Here is a 25,520-nt window from a genome sequence, read left to right as displayed (position 1 = left end):
CAACACCACAGTAAATGTGTAATCTTATTAGGATCAAGGGACAGTAAATGGCTCATAGGCCAGTGACTGCGTGGGTGTGCACGGACACTTGTATTTGACGTCTATCATTAAAAAGTGCTTGAGTGTGTAGCAGGGCCTTGCGTGTATCCCACTATAACTCTCGATTAAAGAAAAATCAATCACGCCCTATGCCAAGGCCCCTAATCCAATCAGATCATTATGCTGTTTGGGGGAAACATCAGACACAAACAGAGATGGCCGCCATGCTTTGTGATTGTCTTAATTGGATGATTCACGCTGGCTTAAAGGGGTGGTCGTAGTCTCCATCCTCTCTGGACCACAGTCTTCATACATGCTGCTATTGGAGTGAAGGTGGAGTGCAGTTTTCCTGTCACTTGAAATAAGGACAGGGATGTTATAGATATGGTACTTTAATACTTTTCTATACTGTCACATTAGGTTATTTATACCCTAGAATGCCTAAAATTGACATTTACAGTTAGTTGTATGAGGTTGTAAGGTTTTAATGTTGTAAGCTCTGTTAAACATGAATGAAATCCAGTTTTCAAAGACTTTGCTTCACAACGCCAGGTTGATAAAGTATTCTTAACCAGATGGATTTCAGATATTGTCCTGATGCTTCAATCAGGGGCTCAATCCACCACATTAAACCAGCTTCAATTTCTGTGGCTTCAACTTGGAAGAGGTTATGAAGTGTTGGGTAAAGCTGAATAATACAAATGGTTTAGATGTCCGTGTGTGTGTTTACTTGCTTGTATTCATGAATGTGCCCTTGTGCAACACTGTCATTGCTCTCAAAGAGGCCATGTAGGGTGAAGCTGGTTTATCACGGTGCAAAGTAAACTGGCCTACTGCCTCAGACACTGCTCTGAGGTCTTTAAGGGACACTTATTTCTGTATCACACAGAGACACACACATCTTTAACTAAATATGACTTTGCAGTTGGAATTAGCCCACTGTTTTAAATGTGCAGGTACATATTTGCACCCAGTTAAAAAAAACATCAAGTGACAGTCAGTGATGTTAAAAATACATAAAACATACAGATAGTGTATTTTCAGAGAGATACTGGTGTGTTCAGTGGGTAGGTCTTTAGGATGGTGCTGGTGCTCCTGCAGGAAAAGGGCTGAAATCTTAAAATACCTCATACTCATGTGTATATGAGCAGGAGAAAACAGGAATTTATCATAGAAAAGCCTTCGTTAGTGCCATGGCTTGACCATGAGACAATTTAAAAACTACATTTTTTTTAATTTGCAGATCTTCATCAGTTTATTAGGTTCATTGTGGGTTAAAAATGAACCAGAACACAATAGCATACTCACAGATTATATCAAAATTAAAATTTAAGTGCACTAAATTCTAACAAATTCTTACTAAAACTCAATTCAAATATTCTAAAGGTTCAGCATATGAAGTCATTTAAAGCTATAAAAAGCTTCATCTCTGATACAGATGTCTGATACAGCTGACTACATACAGTATTTCTGCACAGACACACACTCAGACATCCTAAACTCCCTCTATACATCCAGTGAGCAGTTAACTCTATAGTCCTCTGCAGGAGCCAAACTGCTGCATCAGGTATTCTCTTTGATGTGAAGGGAACAAAAAGCATCACACAATGTGTGTGTGTGTAGACCAACTATCTCCTGTAATCCTGTACAGTACAGACTCTAGACTGCCGCTGCAAATGAGCTTGTGTGCTGTACCAATCTGCTTGGTTAAATGTGTGTCAATGAACACAGATAAACAACAGTGTTCATCCTTTGTAGAGAGCGTGTCTCCCAGCTTGCTGATATTTGAACACAGTAATATAGGTGGACCTGAAAACACAAAAAGCTTGAGTGTAGTATTTATTCTGAGGTAGCCAAGAATAAACCCTTGCCCAGTCCCATAAGAAATAATATTATGACATCATCACCTTATCACAGCATAATAAACACCACATAATATCCTAAAATATTACATTACTGTGATTTGTCAAAACACACAACATATTTGAGTATCACACAAACACCTTGAATCCCTCAAGGTATATCAAAGTGGAATCTTGTTATGGTCAGCTGTGAATGCGCATTCCTGCACAGAAACGGCGAGCACGCGCAGGTGGACGCGCACCTTGCAGCCCTCGGTGAAACAAAGAAGACGTGGACGAGGCTGTTTTGATCCAGTCAAGGAGGAGGAGGAGGAGGAGGAGGAGGGAGGTCCAGGGCATCACTTACAGATGGAGACCCATCTAGGATTTCTTCCTTTATCTCTGGCTAATAAACGGGATGACGTCATCCTGGACGAGGTGGAACGGGCTCCAGAAAGGGGGCGTGGCCTGCGCGCCCTGACAGACGTGATTGACAGCCTGGCACGCTGATTAAAGGCACAATCAACAAGAGGCTGATGGCAAAAGATATATAGAGAAGTTAAAGCAGAAATCACAATATGTGTGATATTATGAAATGTAGGATATTAATAAATATTCCATTGACTAACATTCAGGACGTTTCATAATGTTGAATTCATGTATTAAACATTTAACTAATCCTAGCAAAAATTAAATTCTTATTGCCTAAAATTCCTTAAAAAATCATCTGGCAATGTGATTATGATGATTCTTAGTGAGTTTACATTGACATAATGTTTTAGTGATGCCATTGCATAAATCTGCAGATATTTTACACATAATTTCTTTAAAAATGAACATTTGGACGATGACAAGAGGTCATTTTTAAACACAGTTTCTATTTCAACACAGTAAATAATTGCAACTGTTTTACAGGTGCAACAATTAGGTGATTAATCAATTAGGAGTCGATAGAAAATCAATTAGAAACTATATTGATTGTCATTTTTAAGCAGACATGTCTAAAATCCACTGGTTCCTGCTTCTCAAATGTGAGTATTTGCTCGTTCATCTTTGGATTTTTGGGCTGTTGGTCGCACATATTATGGAGGGATTAATTGTTTAATCAACAAAAATAGTCCACAGATTAATTGATAATGAAAATAATTGTTAGTTGCAACTCTAAATTGCTTTTCATCAAACTGAACGGCTTCTAACAAAGTAGAAACCTGCAGCACACCTGTAGCTAGTGCCAGTTATTATTTTACTGATCCTAAACTGAAAACTAAAGTTGGGTATGTAAACACCACTTTTACCGGCTCGATTTCTCTCTAATCTCTCTAAAAATAATAATAATATATCAATTCAGTATAATAATTCTCCTTCCCTCTTCTGCTGTGTGTTTCTATTTTGTGCTCATCACCAACATGTCAGGACGTGTCCCAGCCTCTGTTAAGTCGCCCTGCACACAGGCAGCACCGTCCTTTAGGACTGTAGTGTCTCTTTAAAAGGCGATCCCATGCACAGGATCCAGGGGGCTGGACCTTGATCGACTTGCATGCGTGTGTCTGTGTGCGTGTGTGTGTGTATGTGTGTGCGTGTATGTGTATGTGTGTGTGTGTGTGTGTATATGCGTGCAGCGCTGTGAGGAGAACAAATCGAGATACAGTAGTAACCCAGAGTGAGGTGGCAGTCTTATTCCACATCGACACTGACTTGCCCTGCATACATCCTATCTGTCTGTCTCTATATCGCAGAGCGCACTTGAGGAGTGAAAGAGAAAAGAGGCAAGATGGCATCTGGAAGTGGACAATCCGGGATCTAGCCTCTTCTGGTTTTTGGTACCACGGAGCGCAAGGTATTTCCTTTAAAGTCTTAAGAGATTATTTATTCCCAGTGAGATGAGGTCGGAGCACTTTCTCCTGAGCCATTGATCTCCAGTAGGTGGATTCAGCTGCTTGCACCAGGACGGGATTTTGAGTAGAGCTCCAATTCATGAGCAAGTAGTCTAATCTTATGAATGTAGTGAAGCTCAGAGAGGCAAATAGCTTCATTTAAACCCCTTTGTCATTTTAAAGAAGTAGTTTATTGAAGCTTCTTGTGTGTTCAGCCTTCACACTCAGCTGCAGTGTTTTATATCTTTTTGTGGAAGCGGTTGTATTTTAATTTGGCTCTAACTGAGTGTGTTAGGTTTATTTATTATTTCTTTATGTCTTCAACAGGCGTTAATAACTAAGTTGCTCTTGGCCCTGTTTGGACTTCGCTGGTGTGGAATAGCAACAAAGGACGGGAGCGCGCATTCATGGGATGCGACTTTGACAGCTCTTCATTTCTTGTCTTATAACTTTATTACCTGGCAGCGGGGGCGACATTGTGACTGGGGCAGGAGACAATGGCTGAGGCTCCGCTCCCCGACACACTCCCGGAATTGGACGTGGTCATCGACCCAGATTTCGAGCCTCAAAAGCGGCCCAGATCTTGCACCTGGCCGCTGCCACGACCAGACTCGAACGCGGTGAAACCGGAGAGCAATGACACAGATATTATACCTGAGGAGGAGGATGATGAAGAGGACAGTGCCACCCCTACGGCCATCAATGGTTCTGGCGTGGCAACAGAGGACCAGAGCAGCAACAGCCCCGCAGCCGATGGAGCGCTCTCCTCTCCCGGCCACGAGAGCGGAGGCTCCCCGCTCTCCTCGCACTCCCCGACGGCCACCTCTGGCGCATTGACCCCGAGCAGCTTGGCTGCTCAGCAGACCCCGAGGAAAGCATCATCTCGCCGTAACGCTTGGGGGAATCTCTCCTACGCCGACCTGATAACCAAAGCCATTGAGAGCGCGCCGGACAAGAGACTGACACTGTCCCAAATTTATGACTGGATGGTCAGATCCATCCCCTACTTCAAAGACAAAGGCGACAGCAACAGCTCTGCAGGATGGAAGGTAAGAGTCGTCCCACCACCCACTCACCCACACATCCACCCAGCCCCCCCTCCTTCCTCCATCAAAACAAAAACAAAAAGCATGTGGCTTGTAAACCCACTGACGTTCACGCACAGACAGACACTCACGCACGCACACAATTATACCAGCGCAGTCATGTTTTTACGAGCGTCTATTTGGAAAGTCTGGCACTCATTATACCTCTCATTATCATTCTAATGGAAATTGCAGATCATTCTGAAAAAATCCCCCCAGGAGGGCATTCAAGATCATTAATCTCTAAGCAGAGTGAGGTTTGGTGACCTGCACACAATTATCTAAAAAAAAAAAACTGGAGCAAAACATGATATTTTGTGATCTGAAATGTAATACATATATAATCATAAGATTGTGTAGTTTTGATTGAAACTACATCAGATGCAGGTTTTTTGTTCTCTTTTTATTTGACTTTTTTGATGAGTTATGTGCATAATATTCCTCTGAGGCCTCAGTCAGTCACATGGCTGGAATTAGAGCAAACAGAAACGTTGTAACCGGTTTGTCTGGAAACACAGTAGCCTATTTGACCAGAGATTGATACAATTACATAAGACAGTTTACTGAACAGCAGCTAATCCATTAATAGGACACAGGCTGAAAGTAAACAAAACGATATAACGATCACACTCTGTGGAAAAATATGAATCCTGAGAAGACCTCTGCTATATAGGCAAAAAAAACCCTCCACTATGAAAATCCATGTGGTGCTCTTACAGTCATTTAGTGTGTGTGTAGTTGTGAATAGTGAGTTTATAGTGACCATATGGGTTTTATCACTTTATGTTTGTTTTTTTTTTACATTTATATTTAGAGGCTACATTTCTGCCGTGTTACTGTAGCCACAGCGGCATTGCCCAGTTTGCCATTTGTTATGTAAACCTTGGCAGGCATTCGTCAGTCTCTTGGGTCAGGTAGACAACTGCCAAGGTTGCTGATCCTGCCATGGGGGAATTACATAACCACTGAGTTGCCGTGAGTTAAGGGTAAAGCTTCTTTTAAAAGAAGGCGATCTGGTCACCCAAAAGACATATGGGCCCCCGTGAAAAGTGACAGAAGAGGAGGGAGGAGCAGAAGGTCAGAGAGCAGAGATTAACACCCATCAGAGGCTGAAGGACCAGTCCCATGGGGCGTGGAGAGCCTATAGGCCATATTTTGTCAGGGCTTCTCAAGTTTTGCTATGTGATATGGTTCAGTGAGGAGAAAAGAGGGAGGTTGTGTGTGTGTGTGTAGCCCCACCAAGTCAAGGCCGGGTTCACTGTCACTGTGCAGGGCTGTTACTCCTGGAATTTCGGGCATGAGGGCCAGGCTGTCGGTGGTTTAGTGTTACACATGGTCTGTCAATAAAACTTGCTACAGCTCACAACCTATGCCTTTTTTAGTTTTCTTATAAGAGACTCTTTTCATTACAGACTCCAGTTCTTATTTCTAAACACAGAGTTGTGACACTGCGTAGTATCAAAAGTGTGTAAAGTGTAGGTGTAACACATGAACAGAGACTTTTCTTCAGGACACAACAAACATACAAGCAGGTTTCTCAACATTTAAGAGTTGAAAAAGCCACAAGCTGAAGTTAGGTTTTCGTAAAGAACTCATGAAACCAAAAGCGTCCCGCAGAACCAGGTTTTCAGAGGGCTACCTCTGTACGGGGACTTTTTCAGAGCCCCTTCACTCTCCATTTCACTCTCAGGGATTCTTAGATTTCACCTCCGCACAGAGTCGGGTTTGAACACCTACAGTTTCATGCAGCCAGGGCACCTTTGTTGAAGGGATTTGCTGAGCAAATCCTAGTAATCCCCCTGGGTTTCTCTCCCAGGTTCCCACTTACGTCATTCTACTTCATATCTTTGTCAGTTAAGCATTAGCCCTTGTACAAGTAGGTTAAGACAACCAGGCACAAAACTAGGAAATCTTTTATCACCTTAGATTGTCTTTAACCAAGACATGCTTTAAATAGAAACACACTGTGTGATCATGTACTTGTTTTTACACAATGAAGAATGTCCATAGCACCAAGTATTGAAAACTGTCAACTGGCATCAAAAGTCTGTTCAGATTCATCCTCTCGTCGACTTATTCCTTGATCAGACTGAATTAACTGAAAAATGTTGCCTTTTTTATTCAGGAAAAGTGTATGACTGCTTCTGTTTAGACAACATTTAACATTTGAGGACTTCATCTTCGGGCTTCTTTTGTTAAATGAGAAAGAAAATGTTGTTTTTTTTTTAAGGAAACTTATTTTTTAAGTTGAGGTATAAAAAAAAACATTTGTATCAGTGCTGAAACTCTGCTGTTTTGTTTTTCTATATCAGAAAAATTCAAAGGACACCCAACTCTAATCTTTTTAGTAGCCGTCAAAACTAAAGTCAAATCAAAATCATTATTGGTTGCTGTTAAAAGTTCATCAGCTCAGGTGTCAGAGCAGTCTGCCTTTTTTGGTACCGCAAAATCATAACAGCCTGTGTCGGAGTTTTCCAGCAGGAGTTTTGTCCTAGTGGGGCAGTTCTGGTTCGGAGCTGCTGAAATGTGTGCTAAGAGATGCTTTGGTATGACAGGGGATGACTGATGGGGCTGCATCTCAAAATAGCACCTGTAAACACGCCTGTAACACTCTGGGTGTGTGCGTCTTTCATCTGTGTGTCTTTGCATAATCGAAAGATTAGGTGCACCTGTGTATGTGTGTGTTTGTGTGCAAGTATACAAGCCAGTGTGTGTGTGTGTGTGTGTGCAAGTATTCCTGGCTGCAGTGAACTTTGTGCTCTGGTGTTACTTAACCCTGCTGTAACATGCTCCCTGCTCCCAGCAGCTGCCTATCACAGGCCAAGACCTAGTTATGTCACAGTGACACTCCACATAAACCCGCACACACACATACAACTCTTATATTCTCATTTTAGGTTATTACGTTTTGACAGCAACATGTACTCACACACATGGTACATACAGTTCTCTCTAACTCAGATAAAGTTGACAGCTGAGGTTTCGTGTGTGTGTGTTGTTTTTTTTTTAAACTCTCCATACATTCCTGCACAGGCGGACATGCACAGACATATACAGTGCATATGCCTGGTCATGTTCAGGCTTATCACTTAGGTTCATAACTGTGAGTCTATGCAGCAGGTCTTAATTTACTCAGGGGTCTAAAATTAGTTTAACTCAGCAGAATTCATTCATTACATTACTTCCATCTTTAAGACCACCGAGTAGTCTTCATTGTTGACACAAGGTTGTTGTTTAACACATACTTTAGTTTTAAAGGAGACATATTATACACACTTGCTGGTCTATATTTTTATTCTGGGGCTCTACTGGAATATCTTTGCATGATTCACAGTTCAAAGAACTCCTTATTTATCTTGTACTGGTCTTTTTTGCAGCCCCACAGTTTAGCCCCTGTCGGAAACAGGCCATTTTCGCTCCTGTCTCTTTAAGCCCCCCACGCAATGAGCCCACTCTGTTCTCATTGGCCAACTTCCAGAAGTTGTGCCTCTGCCGACTTCCAGCAGCTCAGGATGCTACGTCAACAAACCATGAAACAAACTACAGTAGAAGGATTTCACTACTTGAACTTTCAACTTCTCAAATACATCCATACATGTTTGAGCCAAAATCCAACCTAAGATGTGAGAATTGCAGGAAGCATTTCTACATACACTAACCCCAAGTTTTGGACCTTTGATCATGTTTAGCATGGATATCTGACATCATATAAGTATGTAAATAACAGAAAACCACACAGAGCATCTTGTGTCCCCTTTAATGTCCTTGTGTAATATATGATTGATGGATATTTGGTAGTATTTGGTTCAAACTACAAAAGACATGACCACAAGAGTTTATTTATATATTTATTTGGATCTCCATTATCCACTACCAAGGTAGCAACTACACTTCCTGGGGTCCACACAAGTAAACATATAATAATCATAGTTAAACACACCTTTTTCTCATTTGATCTGTCGCATAACAAAGCGAAATCAGAGGATCGTCAATGGCAAAACCTTCATACACTCACATTCATATACACACAGAGACCGTCGCCCCACCCTCCACATATTCTCCCATCTGACTTTGTCTGGAGGCGTATGGAAAACAGCCCCTCATAAGGCCGCTGGGTATGTTGATTATCATTTTAATGGCCTAGCACGCTGAAAGTGTTGATTCTTTGGGGCTGAAATTATTTATTGTTCCTATCAGAGCAGGACAGCGTGGACAAAAGGGAAGGGGCTGACAAAAAAAAGAAAATAACATTAGTCCTTTCATTGGCTGTCCATCAATGCAGAGTGGGATGAGGTCTTTGTGGGCGATAAGATCTCCGTGTCAGTCATGAATATCATTGTAGGACCGAGCTGCCATTGGCTGGAATTTATTCTTGTAATGAAGCTAAAGCATTATTATCTGAGGACTGGCTAGTAAGGGAATTCTTATGATACTGAAGAAAATACCAGAAAAGATTAACTGGGGAAACAGGGGTTGTCTGTGTGTGTGTGTATGTGTGTGTGTGTGTCCAGGTACTCGGAACACAGTCAGGAGGCCTCTTAGATGGAGCTGGCATGGTGCCAAGCTGAAGGAACTGAAGCAAAAAGGCAATAAAAGGGGGAGTGGAGGGGGGCGTGAAGACAGTAGAAGGAGGAGAAGGGAGGGGGTGCTGAGGGAGTAAATTAACAAGCTTTGCTCTAAATTGGTGTATTACAACTGCCCTCTGGCTGTGATTCCCAATGGAGGGGTTTGAGGGTGTGTGAGGCTAAAGGGGCACTGGGTTATGGGAACCCACCAGCTCCAGGCACCCCTCCAAGTCTGAATAGTGTCACCCTGAGCAGTCAACCTCTGCATGGAGGAAAACCCCCAGGCTCTGTTCTAGTTCCATTTCCAATCAATGGACACATTTCTTTACGTAGATGCCTGAGGAATTTTGCTCTCTGTTCAGTTTTTACGCCTTAGAATTACACCATATGGCTAAAAGTATGTGGACACCCGAACAACACACCCATATGTGAATATTGAACATCGCTCTAACAGCCTAAACTACTCCAGCAAGGCTTTTATGGAACCTGGCTGCAGAGATTTGCTCCAATTCAGCTACAGGAACATTAGTGAGTTCAGCACTGATGTTGGGTGATAAGGTCTGACTTGCAGCCAGTGCTAAAGTTCATCCCTAAGGTGCTGGGTGGGGTTGAGGTCAGGGTTCTTTGCAGGCCAGTCAAGTTCTCCTCCACATCAAATACATAATACAGTAATTGTGGACTTGGCTTTGTGTACAAGGGGCATTGCCATGTTATGACAGGAAAGGGCCCTCCCCAAACTTCCCATGAAATTTAAAGCACACTAGTGTTGGAAATCTTGTTGTGTGCTGTAGCATCCCTTAATTAGAACTAAGAGGCCCAGTCTAAACGATGAAAAACACGGCTGTATTTGGACAGCTTTGTCCACTTACTTTTGGCCATTTAGTGTGTACCAGTAAGTCTGTCCCTCTCTCTCTCTGTCGATCTGTCTGTGTGTGAGAAGCACTTAATTCATCAGAATTTCTGTCATAATTAGTCCAGGTTATGAAACATTCCAACATGATCTAGCTGACCACTTTGTTTTTAAGTCACCTGTGTAGGTGTTTGTGTATTTATTATTTTATTCCTTTGTGTAAATAGCTGCCAAAAGGCCTAGCAAGAAAGAAAGAAAGAAAGAAAAGCAGATTTTTGTTTCTCTCATACACCGTCTCCCATCATTTCTTGCGTCTTCACCATCCCAGCCATGTCACACAGCACACGATCTGTTCTGCTCAAAGACACTTCTCAATTATTCAATGCACTCGGGATGAATTCAGATCACTGTATTAATTTTTAAGAGCCTGTTCTTGGCTAAAGGCTCACCCTCTCTCACAGTTTCTGTCTCTCTTTCATTACTCGAACTCCTCACTCCCTATTCCTCCTCTGTTTCTCTCGTTCTCCCTCTCTCTTACACACTATCCCTCATTATTTTTCTGCCAGCTCCCTCATTTGTCTGGATGTAAAACACTGTGGTGAGCAAAAACAAGCCATCCCCCCTTAGCTTGCCGCTGCTCCTCTGAAGCACAAGTCTTGAAATCTGTCGTGGGCTCTAATGAATGGAGATAAATCTTAGGCCTCTCCTCTTGTTACACTCCATACTCCCTTGACTCCTTCTCGTCTTTTTCTGGCCATCATTGTAACACTGCAGCATTTTTTTTTTTTTTTTTTGGAGACACTTTAGACATATTGGCCACGTTGTTGTTGCTTCTGTGAAAATATGCAGATTGTAAAAGACATGAACAGTCTTAAAAACTCAATGTGGCGCAGCTGTGTCAGGCTGTTTGCTGAAACTCCCAGAGTTGCTTGAATTGCTTTGCATGATGATGAGGTTGGTTTAGGGCAGACAGGTCACACGATTTATGTGTTATGTGTTTTGTATGTGTCTGTATATGTCTAACAGAGACAACCACACACATAGCAAAAGAGAAACCTGCTGTTTGCACAATTCTTCTTCGTGATAACATCAAAGATACAAACATTTGTGTCTCCGCACTGATTACATCCTAAATATGGGGACTGTATTTAGACTGGTATGTACACTGACTGTCAACTCTTGCAATACATAACTTAAAGATCTCCATCAGACATGTTTTGACAAGTATATAAAATACTCTACTTTGAATAAGAATTTGTGTCTCATATGGGATTTCCACAGAAAATCAATTATCGTGTTAAAGTTGTGTTAAAATCTCCTCCTTCTTCCTCATTAAAAAATCCATAATCCATGAATATGTAAATGTTGTTCATTTGGACACAAGGTGTCTCCTACTTCACTGTAAAGTCCATTCTCAGTGTTTGTGCACTGGAGGCTTCAAGTTTCCACATCACGCTTGTGTAAGTTGCATACTGGACCACGATCAGGGATGGGTATTGTTAGGATTTTATCGATACTGATACTGCTTATCGATACCGAAACTTATCAATACTCTTATTGATACTACTCGCCATAATTTGGTGCAAAAAATAAAGACATGACATGAAAAGATGTGAAAAGATTTAAGTGTAATTTATTTATAAACATAACAGTTAAATTAGAAGGTCTTAAACCTGATGCTAACTGCTCCCTGAGTGAATAACTACAGATGTATTTTTATAATGATTAGGGTTTTAATCAACCAAAGAAAATCTTGGTCGACTGAAGTTCTACCTACTTTTCAATCGATTGGTCAATGGGGAAAAAAGCAACATTCATGTAATATTGTAAACAAGCCAAGTTAGCCCTCTAAGCTAATGCATGCTAACTACACTATGTTCTTAGCAGGTGATATCTAGTGTCTGCAACATTTTTTGCTGACGTTTGATATCAAATAAAAGCCAGAGAATATATCATATTAAGTTGCTATAAGCCGTAAATTCACCACTTCTAAGCAGAAGGCAGAAGATAACGTTATCTCAGAGCCTGAAAAGCCCCGGCAGCTATCCTGCTCCTGACGTCGTCTCAGACTCACCCTGGTTGGTGGCTGTCTCCTCCTATGCCAACTATGTAGGAATGAACTAACATCATATAAGAAACAATAGTAGCACTGTTTGTCCAGGAGCTTATCAATATTTCAGTACTGACCAGTCAGGAACCGCTACCAATTTAGTACCTGTTCTCAATACCATCCCTAACCACAGTTGGCTCCAAAGTAGTTGTAATGTCACAAATCATGTTCATAGGCACACGCCTTAAAGATTTAAGTTGAGCACAGAGAAATTTTCTCCCTTCAAACAGCCTTCTAGTGTCAAACTCTGCACATATATCATTCTGCACAGTGAAGCTCAAACATCCAACTGAAGGAACAAGAAGAAAAACACATTTTGAGCTGAGGGAGGCTTTAAAGGAATAGTTTGAAGTTATGGGAAACACGCTTATTTGCTTTCTTGCAGGGTGCAAGCAAATTGACACTACTCTCATATCTGTACATTAAATATGCAGCTGGAGCCAGCAGCCAGTTATTTTAGCTTAGCATAAAGACTGCAAGCAGGAGGAAACAGCTAGCCTGCTTCTGTCCAAATGTAACAAAGTCAAGTAGTTCAACATATTTTCCAACATATTACAAACATTATTTTTTCCTTGGTTATGTATTTTAAGGCATATTAGCTACTTCATTGGTTAGAAAGAAAAAAAATCTTGCAGGAAAAACATTTTGTAGTATTCACTTTATTAGTAATGCTTAGGATGACTGGTTATGCTGACACTGTAATTTTCCACAGCCCTCATGATAACTAATCATGGGTAGAATTTTCCCAGAAGATTAACTTGTCAGTTACTGTACAAAACGAGAGCTTGTTCAACCACCATGTGTCAGTATCCTGTTGAATCACCAGCATTTCTGATCTTGCTATCAAAGCACGCTCACACTTCAAAACAGTTGCTCAGCAGTTTATACAACATCAGATTAGACTGATCTTTACCAACTGTTGGTGCATGAAACTACTGTTCCAGCCAGATAACTGTAGCAAAGTATATTGCCAAAGTTGCAAGAAATCATCAAGCTGGTGAACGAAAAAATGTTGGTAGGGACACAAGTGATGCTTTGTAATGAGAGAAACTCCCAAGAAACATAAAACAAAAAGAGGATATACGGGAAGTACAGCTCTCATGTAAAGTCTAGGACAAACACACAACATACCAGCTCAGTATGGAGGAGTGCAGTGGTCTGCCTAGTGGTTAGAGACTAGCCTTTAACTGGAAGACTGGGGCTGAAACCTCTGCCTGTCCTTAAGTGTCCTTAAAAACAACTGAATTCCTGTTCTGTAATTGACCCTGACCTTTGACCTTCTTGGAGAAAGGTTAAGCAAAGAACAATTTTCTCTAGTGGGATCAATAAATTACGAGCGCAGAAAAGTTATAGTTATGTCAGCGAGAATACCGAAACACCAGTCTGACTGGAAAATCGTGCTATGGACATGTCACTCCAAGACATATTGTCTGTCCGTCTTTTTGCCACTGGAAAAATAAATAAAACATCTAGAAAACCAGCAATTACATGTCCTCCTCAGCCCAGTTTTCTCTGTCTAAACAAAATATCTCAGCAAATACACAAATGCAAAACAAAAATACTTATATGTAAAAAAAAACGTAACTGCTGTACTCTTCACACAGCAGCCAAAAGTACACTTCTGCATGCTGTGTTTGCAGGAGTGTACTTATGTCTGAGCTATATATCAATCAGTTGTTACAACAAAAGCACCCATATTTACTAAACATGCTTCTGTGGTGGCTACTTTTCATATGCTGACATAGATATTTTAGAAACAGAGCATTACAGTGGTGCATCAGCAGTACTTTATGTAATTCATGCCATGAGATAAAGGCAGCTTTAGCTTTCAGTGTGGCCAGCATATAGTGTGTCATACCTTTGAGCAAAACACTCCAGTGAGTCAGCACTCTATACAAACTTTTCTCTGTTTTCTGTACTAATAAAGGAATAGTTTGTCATTTCAGGGAAATACACTTATTTGCTTTCTTACCAAGAGTTAGGTTAGAAGGAAATGCTCCCAGCAACCCCATAACACATGCACGTAACCCCAGTAAAACCACAAGTTTTTGTTGCTTGTCGCAGATTTTGTTACCTTTGGACAGAGAGCCAGGCCAAATGTTTTCCCCTGTTTTCAGTTTTTATGCTAAGCTAAGCTAACCAGCTGCTGGCTCCAGCCACATATTTACTTGCAAGTGGTATTGATCTTCTCCTCTAGCTCTGGGCAAGAAAGCAATTTAACGTACTTCCCAAAACAATTCCTTAAAGTAAACGTGTAAGTCCAAATTTGTATATCTGTTGGGAATATGACAGAAGAGCAAATATCAGTGGGTACACACACATCCATACATTTTTGCAGGTGCTAAAAACTAAACTAACTACAAACTACACAAAATACAATAATTGAAACATTTTGTTTATATCAAACAGGAAACAAGCAGTGGAGCACTGGAAGAGTAAATCATGACTCTAGAATACACACAGTATATAGTTAATGACTGTCACCCTGTCAAACACTGTATGTGTGTGAGTGTGTGCGCGTATCCATGCATAAAGGCATGCATACTTGTGTCGACAGCGCAAAGGAGGGGTGTTACTTGTTTGTCTCCATAGCAACTGATAACTTGTCAAGCAGGTGGGGGGGACTCGCTGTTTGGGTGACAGCTGATAACAGACTGACCCACTGAACGCATCTCCCCTCCCTCTGTCCTTAAACACTCACACACACACACACACACACACAGACTGCACATAGCTCCCATTCTGGCCTCGCTTCTCAGTTTCTCCGATAACCACATTGCTGAAGTGGGCCCCTTGCCTCTCTGTCTCCTCCTCCTCCTCTTTAATCGACTCCCCCCAGACAGGAGTTCAAATTTTGAGCCGTCTTTTTGTATATTTAGAGGATGAAGGAGCAGGTGAAGGTCTGAGCGTCTCACTGAACCCCATCATCACCCAAACTCTGTCAGCAGTCATCTGCCCGTGGCTGATTTGAAGTTATGGTCTCTGATTTGGCTCGCCAATCCGACTCTTGGTTTTTAAACTTTAATATGTTTTCTTCTGAGCCTGTCTCTTTCGATTACACCACTCCACCTTTCTGGCATAACTGAGTCTGCAAAGGACGGGCTGAGCTACTGTTCCTGATTAACAATTAATTGACTACAATAAAGCTTTCTGTGTCAGAGGAGGGAGATGGAAGAGGAGGAGAGGTGGAGAATGAGGGCGGCATGGGGGTGAAACTGACGTGCTGCTGACATATCATGAAGGAAAAATCACTTTCACAAGTCTTCCCGTGTTGCTTTCCCTCACTTGCTCTTAAAACCTCCCTCCTCTCTCACCCTAGATCCACTCATTCCCCTCCTTCTCAGTCAGGGTTAGTGCAGATTGATGACAGCAGATTAAACCAGGATTATGTTAGATTAAGTGTTTTGGAAGCCATAGTCTGAGCTAAATTGAGCTAACCCACCTGTGTGTGTGTGAGAGAGAGAGAGAGAGATTGTGTGAGTGTGTGTACAAACATGTCATGTGTTGCAGATGTATGAGTCACAGAATTAGTCACTTCTTATCGGTGATTATGATTAGGTCTCAGGATGGTGTGATCTAGTGTTACAGTGTGTAAAGCACTGATAGCTGTATTATTGGCAATTCAGATAACTATTTTACTGAAGTGATTCGTGGGAAATGTAGTTTGGCAACTTAGCACCAAAGATTTTACCAAAATACTTAAGATAAACAAGGGCTGTGATTAATTTGTGTAATGTTTAATCAATTAATCAATTGTTTTGTCTATAAAAAGTCAGAAAATAGTGAAAAAAGTCAATCACAAGTTCCCAGAGCGCAAAGTGACTTCTTAGAAATATTTTCCGTTTACTAAGACAAAAAGAAGTGGAAAGTCTTCACACTTGAGAGGCTGAAATCAGCAAAAGTTTTGTATTCTTCAAAAAAAAAAAAGACTCATCAAAATTGTTGCAGACCTAATCAATTAATCATATGATCAGTTCAACTCTAACAGAGAGTAATACCTTAGTTTACATATTTAAGTCTGTTGTGTAAAAATACATTTTGTGTAGCCAATGTGCAGTTTTACACACTCTGTAGGCTCAGAGTTACGGGTGGAGGCTCTCCAACCACAGAGGCGGCACTCCCAGATTTGATAAGCAAAGACTGAGAGTGCCATCAAGCAGCCAGCCTGCCAGCCACCTGTTCAACCCACAGGCTTTCTATCTTGACACACAGGATTCTCTTGTCTCTGTGAAATCCTATAGGTCAGAGTCACACATGCAAAGCGTGTCAGTTTCTGGTATGAATTACACAGCTCAAGATGTGTTGCTGTACACATGCTGGGCTCCAATGTTCCACATCCTCCATGGATCATTAAAACAACGGAATGATGTTTTCAGCCCCTTTGGGCATCAGATAATAGTTCCCATAATGCCCCTGCAGCAATTTCCCCGCGCAAAATATGGTCTTTTCGTGCCCTCATGTCTGTTAGCCTTTCAAGGCCTACTCAGATGTTTGTGTGGAGCTGGCAGTTCGGAGTCCATTGTGTTAGTCAGCCTCAGCGTCCCACACACACACCAGCCTCTTAGCACTAATCCCACTCTTCATGAAGTCACAACTATGGCCCTGGACTTTAGAGGTTGTGTGTGTGTGTGTGCGTGTGTGTGTGTGTGTGTGTGTGTGTGTGTGGAGGCGGGTTACTCTGGGATGAAGGCAAGCCATTGTTGAGCCTGCTTTAGCGAGGCTGTTGGCAGCAGCTGAAGTTACATCAAAGAGCGTGTGTGTGTTCGTTTCTGTTCATGTATGCATGTTGAGCAGTTTAAAGGCAAATTATTACAGGAACACTAAGGGGGGAAAATCTGGTTTGTTTGTCTTGTGCAATTTTTCCACATGTATCAAACGTGGAAATGTCAGTGGTTTAGTTTGCCTGTTTGCACAAGAGGCTACAGTAATTGCAAGGGTTGTAAGCACAGAGAAAACACGCAAGGGATAGAATTTCAATTAGACGTTTTTTCTTAAGTCACTCTTTAAAGGAATAGTTTGTTATATTGGGAAATTCGCTCTCTTGTCTTTAGTACAAAGACTGGAAAAAGGGGGGATCAGCTAACCTGTCTCTGTCCAACAAATTCCATCTACCAGCACCTCTAAATCTCTGTACTTAACATGTCGTTAGTTTCATCTGTACAAAAACCAAAAAGTAATAACAACAAGTTGTGGTTTTACGTGGGGTTATGGAGTCTTGTCATCACTGTGAGAGACTCCTGAAAGTTACTGCACCAAGCAAAGAAAAAGTCCCCCCAGAACATTGAATTGTCTTGTAATAGTCTCACAAAAATCACCACGCTACACGTTGTGGTTTTACGTGCTAAAAAAGTGCTGGTAGATGGATTTTGTTACATTTAGACAGAGCCAGGTTAGCAGTTTCTCCCCCTGTTTACAATCAGTGCCGGTTAGCATTAGTGCTTAGCTAATGCTAACTGGTTGCTGGTGGTAGCTTCAAATTTACCTTATTTCATATCATGTCTTATCAGTATTCTAGGTTATAACCTTCTGAGGTAGATACTGGATCTCAAAAGTTACCTTTTTTAGCTCCATAATCATATCTTCAGTTTATGAGTATGAGGCACTAAACCTGCTGCTGCTTCTGCTGCCTTGTGACAATTCCCAGTTAGGGTCCTGTCATCTTGGGATGAAAAAACTAGGCCAAGTCACAACCCAGATTAGGAGGTCATTGTGGATCTTAGGAGCTGGGCCTCCCTCCTTTTCATTTCTCCCCTCCTCTCTTATCTGTTATCATTTATGAGGCCTAGGTAAACCTTTGTGTTTGCACACCTGGGTTTTATAAGAGAGAGTGGGGGGGAGGGTGGGGCTTGATAAGGGTCAGCAGATATGCCTGCAGAGCACAGCAGCAGATACAGGTCAATCTAATAAGTATGCCCCTACATGTTTGCTGACTGTGCACAAACTGACTTGACCTTTTAGCCAAATCATTTTCGAACAAGTTTGTTCAATGGTGAAAAGACTTGAACGCTGAAACGCTGACAGAAGAATCTTGCAAATGAATTCAGCTCTTCTGAAGGGTGATGTTGAGACTGTGGAGTTAGTGAAATCTGACTCCAGGGTTGTGGACAGGGGCATATCTACCTTAAGCTGACAAAGGCAAAGGTCAGAACTTGACTGCTGGCCCAGTAACCCAGAGAGAGAGGTTTCGGTAAGACCTCTCACCCACAAACCTACAGTCTGTGTTTGACTCTCGGCAGTTGGTTAGCTGAAGCCAATGAACCTCCTCCACCTTCTCCCACATATTTGGCTCTGTTGAAATTCAACATGAGAGTGTTGCATGTGATGCCAAGGTCTAAAACATAGATGTTACACTGAGGATATTCGACCAAGGTTACCAGGTCAAATCTTTGGACTTCTATACGAGGGGGAAATTGAACGAGTGCTGTTTGCGCTTCCCTCTCTAGCTGCTGTGGAAATGTCCTTGAGCAAGGCACTGAAATGTGCCAGAGGTGTTGTTGTCTTTTTTGAGAGCTAAGTGTAAAGCCCACAAGGTCAGCGAGGGTGATTTTAGGCTGTGTAAGCCACGTAAATGTGATGGATAGCGTCAATTGAAAAAGGTGCACAGAGTTTTAAGAAAACCTATGCATGCTTTCCTGTGCAAAGGTTAAAAAGGTATAAATTACTCTCTCTGAAATAATTACTGGAGACTTTCCACCCTGATGGATAGCTGGATATGTATTTTTCAGCCAATATCATTGAAAGGAAGATGCTTTATGAATATTTAGAGCACGCTGCTACAAACGTTAGTAAATGCACGTTGTAGTGGAGTAGTAGATATCTCTCTTTGCTTATCTTTGTTCTGTCCCACTCCGTCTCTCACCACGTGCCATGCCTTTTTTCATCTGATACGGGTAGCTGGGCAGAGAGAATACCCAGCACTGTGTGTGTGTGTCTGTGTCTGTGTGTCTCATTGCTTATGGGGGCATGAAATCGCTCCAAAGCCCCAAGGCACATTGGGCACCGCTCTACCCAGACACAGAGCCTTCCTCTCTGTTTTACACACACACACACAAACACACACTCTCCCTTCGTCTTCACCCTATGTGTGTTTGTAGGCATTATGGGTGCATGCATGCGGGATTCCTCTCTACTTGTAGCTCATCCCTCTGTTCCCACGGCGACCTTCATCCCAACCAGAGAGCCATCTGTCCATCAATCACTTAGTCCCTCGGTGCTGCTGAGGAGAGCAACCAATACGCAGAGACACTGACCTCAAGACCTGAAGGGTCTCAAAATGGCTCCACGGCAAGGATGGAATGCCGAGTGCGCACATAAACATACGTGCACATTTGTAAGGAAACAAGCACGCATGTGAATAAATGCACAGGCACAACTGTAGTAATTCGCACTGCAAGCAGCACACAGTCAGGGAGACATTCTCGAGTGTATATTTCTTATTTCCATTATTGGCTCCAGGCATTTGAATGCGAAGGGGCCCTGATATAGTGAAGGCTTTGTGCTCACTATGAATATATACGCACGTGTGTGTGTAGTACTGTACGCAGAGGGGGCTGGGCTGGTGCAGGGGAAAGCCCTGGCCTCAGCTGTTGTTGTACATTTCCCCCCCAGATAGATCCTGACTTTCCCCCCACAGAGAACTTTCTCTTCTGCTTTCCCTTGTGGAGGAAGCCTCCAGGTCGCCGTGACGTGTGACGACCAAAAGCAAAGAAAAAGAAAGAAAGTGGGCTCTCACTTTCTGCTTCCCCTCCCCTCCTTCATCTCCCTCCTTCTCTCTCTCTGTCATTCCCTCAACATATTGGTGCTGGGGGAGGGGTATGTACAGTGTTAGAGCTCATGTGATCGGGCTGGAGAGTCAAGCGAGCAGACAGTATGTGCCATCCCACCCTGCTACACTGTTACTATCTTTATAAGAAAGTCTACACACTACAGGCGACTGTAACTGGGGATAATTAATGGGGATAAAGAAATCCACCCTAAAACACTTGGACACCGTTTTTTTAAACAACTATTGGTGATATACCTTACATCTCTGGGACCATTTCATCTTTTAATGGTGTTTTTCTTATTCCTGTTGATAACAGGACAAGCTTCATGGTAGCAGAAAAAGTTTTAATAAGAAGCAAAAATACCAGCTCAAGAACTAAAGTAGAACAAAATGTAGCCAACAGACAACATGATGCAGTTTGAGCAAAAGTCACCTTCTCACACTGACTGCTTTTGTTTTATCATTATCAATATTACAGGACATATATATATATACATATATATACACCTACAGCTCAAAGAGAGAAGTTCAGACACATTCTTTGTTGAGTTATGGGAAATGTGGGCAAATCACTAATTCAAGCAGAAGTAGACAAGGCCGGTTGAGAAAAATGTGGCAACACAGCAAAACAGAAATCACTGTGTGTCTAAGGAGTGAAATTTACTTTGAAGCAACTTTTTTGCCACCCCCAAATTGACTGATGTCAGAGAGCTGTGGGGAGAGCAAGTTTCAGACGCTGTTCAGGTGATCCGACAAGAATTTCCTTTGAAGCATACTGACGCCTTTACACTCTACCTGAACGCTACAGCATGCCTGTGTGGTCTCAAACTCTTGCTTCACCGTTACAGTCCGTAGCGACGCAGCGTTCAGACTGGAGCGTCTCACCAGCCCTCCACTTTCACAATATAGTATAATTATCTGGATCCCTCACTCTGGAGAGAGCTAAGCAGGTTGAGTGCCGCTCGTTTTTTTGTTTTTTTGTTGTTTTTTTTCAAGTAGACGGGTCAATATTGGTCAGGAATCCATTTTCATATGAGCACTTGAGTCAATGTGTGCATTATTCATGAAGACCCATCACCTCTGATAGGCTCAGCTGTCCACTGAAAAAGAGAGGGGTGGGAGAGGGGACACCATGTATGCACCACCACAGTGAGACAGACCTTTGCTGACCACTGTATCCTCTGGGAACAGATTGTTGATTATCGTTGTGCAGTGACATCACTGTGTGGTTGAAAAGCTTTTAGTCTGATTAATGTACAGCGTGGGTTTTTGCATGTGTGTGTGTGTGTTTGTGTGTGTGTACGCCAGCATGCATAAACCACATGCAGGTCTGGTGTATAAAAATGGTTTTGCATGTGAATATATATATATATTCATATGTGTGTGTATATATATATATATATATAAGCACACATATGTGGTTTTAACTTTGTGCATGCTTAAATGTGTTTGTCTCTGCACACCCAATGATTCAAATCCCATCTTGTCCCTGGGCACCATATTATAGCTTTTTGTATTCCCTCTCCTTCCCATAATCCATCATTTCCAGAGCGCTGGCTCAGTTGTGGGAGCTGTATAAGCCTCCATCTCTTTAAATATGGGTTAGTGTGCCTCGCGCTGCCTCTCTGCACCTCCCCGCTGCCCCCTCCTTTTTTTCCCTCAGTTTGCTTTTCTTGGCTTTTTATCGTTTTGCTTTTGAGCTTTTTTTTTTTCCTTCCTTCCCTTTTGTTGCCACCACAGCAAAACGATGGCACGTAGAAAAGAATAGAATAGAAATGCGTTATCTATGTTGCAAATAAATATAAACGCTTATGTAAGGGTTTTCTCTTAGAGCCAGGAGTTAGTTGGCGACAGGTTGAACTTTCCATTTCGCTCCGTGCCAGGGATGCCCTCATCCTCTCTGTGGTAGCATCATGCCGTCAAAGGTGTGTGTGTGTGTTTGTGTGTGTGTGGGTGTGTGTGTGTGTGTGTGTGTTGAAAGTGCATGTTTTGTGTAGTTTGGTGCGTGTGTCTGCGGGAGAGTTATCTCAGTATCTCTGTCTGCACGCTGTGTTTAGATGAGCTCACTGTTTCTGCTGTCAGTCTCAGTCACTGACATCTGCAGTAGATTTTGTACACTTTTATAGATTGTTTTATCTCGCACAAAGTCCACATACATGTACGGATTTATTTCACGTCAAGGAGATTAACAACTCAGAGAGCGGATACTAAAATCTAACACCCTTTTTCATCATTGGATTATGACGTTTAGCAGCTATGAGTAGTCATGAGGTGAGCTAAAAATGGACAGCACAGGTCATAGCACTGGTGTTGGATGAAAACCACAAAGCCTCAGAAAGACTGTTGAGGAGTTCAGCATGTTAAAATTTTAATTACAGGGTTTGATTCACTTTCCCAAAAATCAAGGGGTCATGAAAACAAAGATCAAAATCAAGAAAAAATATGAGAATCACCAAAACCTTGAGCCATGAGATGATTGGGAAACATCGAATGATATTTTTGTGTGGTTGTTAATAGTGTTAAATGACCAGGTTAGAGTGAGGAGCACAGACTTCTCAGGCTCAGAAAAGGCTAGCCAAGGCCTCGGGCCAGGAAAGGAGCAAGGACAAATATGGGGCACTAATCCACTCTTTAGCATTAGCCAGAATTAGCCTTCATCTGTCTGCAGTTGTAGCGCCATAAGACAAACAAGGAAGGAACAACCGTTTATTTTTGTCTGTCCGAGCCACATTTTGCATCCACGCTCTGCCTTTCTATTTTTTGTCTCTCAGCCTCTCCCCTTCTGTCTCTCTTTCATTCGCTCATTTTCTGTGACTCTCGTCTGTCAAGATCACCCTTTCTCTTTCTGTCTCTCTCATTCTCTCTGCCCCTGTATGATTACTGAAAACTGTATGGAGACAGTGCAAGAGCTCCGTAGAGAGCGGCAGATGCCATTGGCTGACTGGCACTCCACCCCCACTCGTGATTGGCCGCGGGCCTCAACGTAGGATTCAATCAGCTGGGTGGAAGTGTATGTAGGTCAGTGTGTAGCGATGTGAGCCTTCTCTCTCTCTGTCTCTCTCTCTCTCTCTCTCTCTCTCTCGCTCTCTGTTCCCCTCCTCCACCACCTCGGTTTGGTGAACCGGCTGTTGTGTTAATTGGCCACGTTCCAACTTTCAAACCCAGAGAGACTTGAGGCAAGAGAGGAAAGGGGGAATAAAGCAGGGAGGTTAAAAGAGGAAGGGAAGTTGAAGAGGCGAGGGGGAGGAGAAGGAAGAGGGCAGAGGAGCGTAGGTGGGGGAAGGGAATGATTTAACATGGGGTGCCCTGTTGCACTCAAAAGTGCAATAGTACAGTGTGTTAGTCAGTCAAATACACACACTCTAACCAAACAGACCACTCCTGGCGAATACAGCAGAGCAAGGTGTTTATTTTCTCTCTGTTTGAATGCAGGAAGAGTTCGGGTAGAGAGGGAAAGGACCACAAAGGACTTATATAGAGGATCCTTTGGTTATCTAATCTACTGGATTGAGACTTTGCGGACACAGTAAAACCATTGAGAAGCACAGAAACCCTTCCACAGCTACCCCACATGTCTTAGTCTGGCTTTTAAAGTGAGTGTGCCGCCCGAGGAGAAGCCTGCGTGGCGCTGCAGTACTCGGCTACACCAGTGAATAATTCACGCTAACCCAAATTCTTCTACAGTGCTTACTCTACCCCTAAGTGCTCCCACACACACACACACACACACACACACACAGAAACACACACTCCAGCACCCCCTGTAAGTGGTGATCCCAAGGCGTTGCCCATAGTAGTCTAACCCAGACAAGCAGACTGTGAAAAGCAGACAAAATAAAGTCTTGTACACTTCACTTTACTACTCCCTCTGCACCCATGTCTGTCTGCATACTTGACATTAAAAGCACCCCGCAGCAGTTTGTGTTCTGTGCAGCCCTCCCTCTCCTTGTCTGTCTGTCTGTCTGTCTTTCTATCTACACATCTCGCCCTTTAACACCCGCTTGCATTTTCTTCTATTAGGGACCCGTCATTTCGTGTAGTAGCACTCATTGTGTATGAGATGTAGCCCCACCCTCATGAGGTAAAGTACATTCCTGCCTGTCTGGCTTTCTCGATTTCCTTTTTTAAATCTCGTCTTCCTTGTCTCTGTCTTCTTCTCACTCTGCCCTAGCTTTGAACTTACTATGGTGGATATAGGTGACTCTTCCCCACCCACCCACCCACCCATTTTCATGTCCACACACGAACACACACACACATACAGTGGGTGACTTTAGCCTGACTTTACCCTCTTACTCAGCCAGCCACTGACCCACTTAGTGTGGAATAGCGCACCAGACAGACGGCAGGCTTTTTACTCCAGGGCACTCTGGGAAAACTAAGCTAAAACAACAAAAGATGCATATGTATACACACACACACACACACACAGTGGACAAGCTTACTCAGAGTCTGCTCATGCAGACGATGGAACGTACAGTCTACTTCGGTGCCATCAAGTAGTCTCATACTGGTTGGTCCAGTGATGTCATCAATTGAGTGTACCTTGAAACTCACATATCTTTGTTGCTATATTTGAGAGGATTTGTATTAAAAATATTCTAGTCTCATGTCTCTGCTATCCTCATAAGTATAGAGGATGTAGTGCAGTATATAGAAACACATACAAACTCCACAAAGCATGTTATATATATATAGGGTATGACCACACCTTGAAACTTAAACACACTCTGATCATGCAGCACACTGAGAAATTAGGATAGATGAACACCATACGCAATATAAACAGTGCATATTTCATGTACTTTCGCACGTACTGTATATACGATGTCAACACAGCAAAACACACACACACATACGCAATCGAACTCTGCAGAAAACTAGAGGCTTTTGAAGTTGCAACATGGTGGCACATCTAGCCAGTTCAGCTCTTTTCTTCCTCCTCATTCTCGTGACCAGGCAGGCAAGCGTCAGACCAGCCGACTGATGTAACACCACCACTTCCCTTTTCCTCTGGTTATTTCAGTCAGTTTGAGGCTGGCGGCTGCTGACTGCACGTGCCACACCATAGTGACTGAGGCGAGGTCAGCATATGGGTTCAGAGGGGTACAAGTCACATGTCGGATTTTGCTGTAACATCGGATCCCTGCACCCACTTTTCTTGTGTAGGCTGCAGTATGTTTCCATGTTGCCCATCACTTCATTTTTTCCTTCATAAGTCTTTGTCCCTATCGTCACCTCTTCCACCCTCTTACTTAATTTTACTTCCTCATAGACTCGCTGTCTGAAACTAAGTGAACTTGGTGCGTGACCAGCATTCACGAGCAAACATTTCATTACTGTGTGCGTGTGTGTGTTCGGGTCAAAGTGCTGTCAGTCAGCGTCCCGTTG

At 42.6% G+C, this 25,520-nt stretch overlaps 1 protein-coding gene across 1 annotated transcript in view; it reads left to right on the top strand.

The window, feature by feature from the left end:
• The first annotated feature begins 3,423 nt into the window (after positions 1–3,423).
• foxo3b (forkhead box O3b) overlaps positions 3,424–25,520 on the top strand; it is a 48,024-nt gene continuing 25,927 nt past the window's right edge. The window contains exons 1-2 of the mRNA XM_067572871.1: positions 3,424–3,717; positions 4,082–4,803. Coding sequence (XP_067428972.1) covers positions 4,252–4,803 — 552 coding nt within the window. The 5' untranslated portion in view covers positions 3,424–3,717; positions 4,082–4,251. The remainder of the gene's footprint in view (positions 3,718–4,081; positions 4,804–25,520) is intronic.

The sequence above is a fragment of the Thunnus thynnus genome, chromosome 18 (genome assembly GCF_963924715.1).
Source record: "Thunnus thynnus chromosome 18, fThuThy2.1, whole genome shotgun sequence".
Classification (NCBI taxonomy): domain Eukaryota; kingdom Metazoa; phylum Chordata; class Actinopteri; order Scombriformes; family Scombridae; genus Thunnus; species Thunnus thynnus.
The sequence above is the reverse complement of the archived record's forward strand: the minus strand, read 5'-3'. Positions and strand labels throughout refer to the sequence as shown.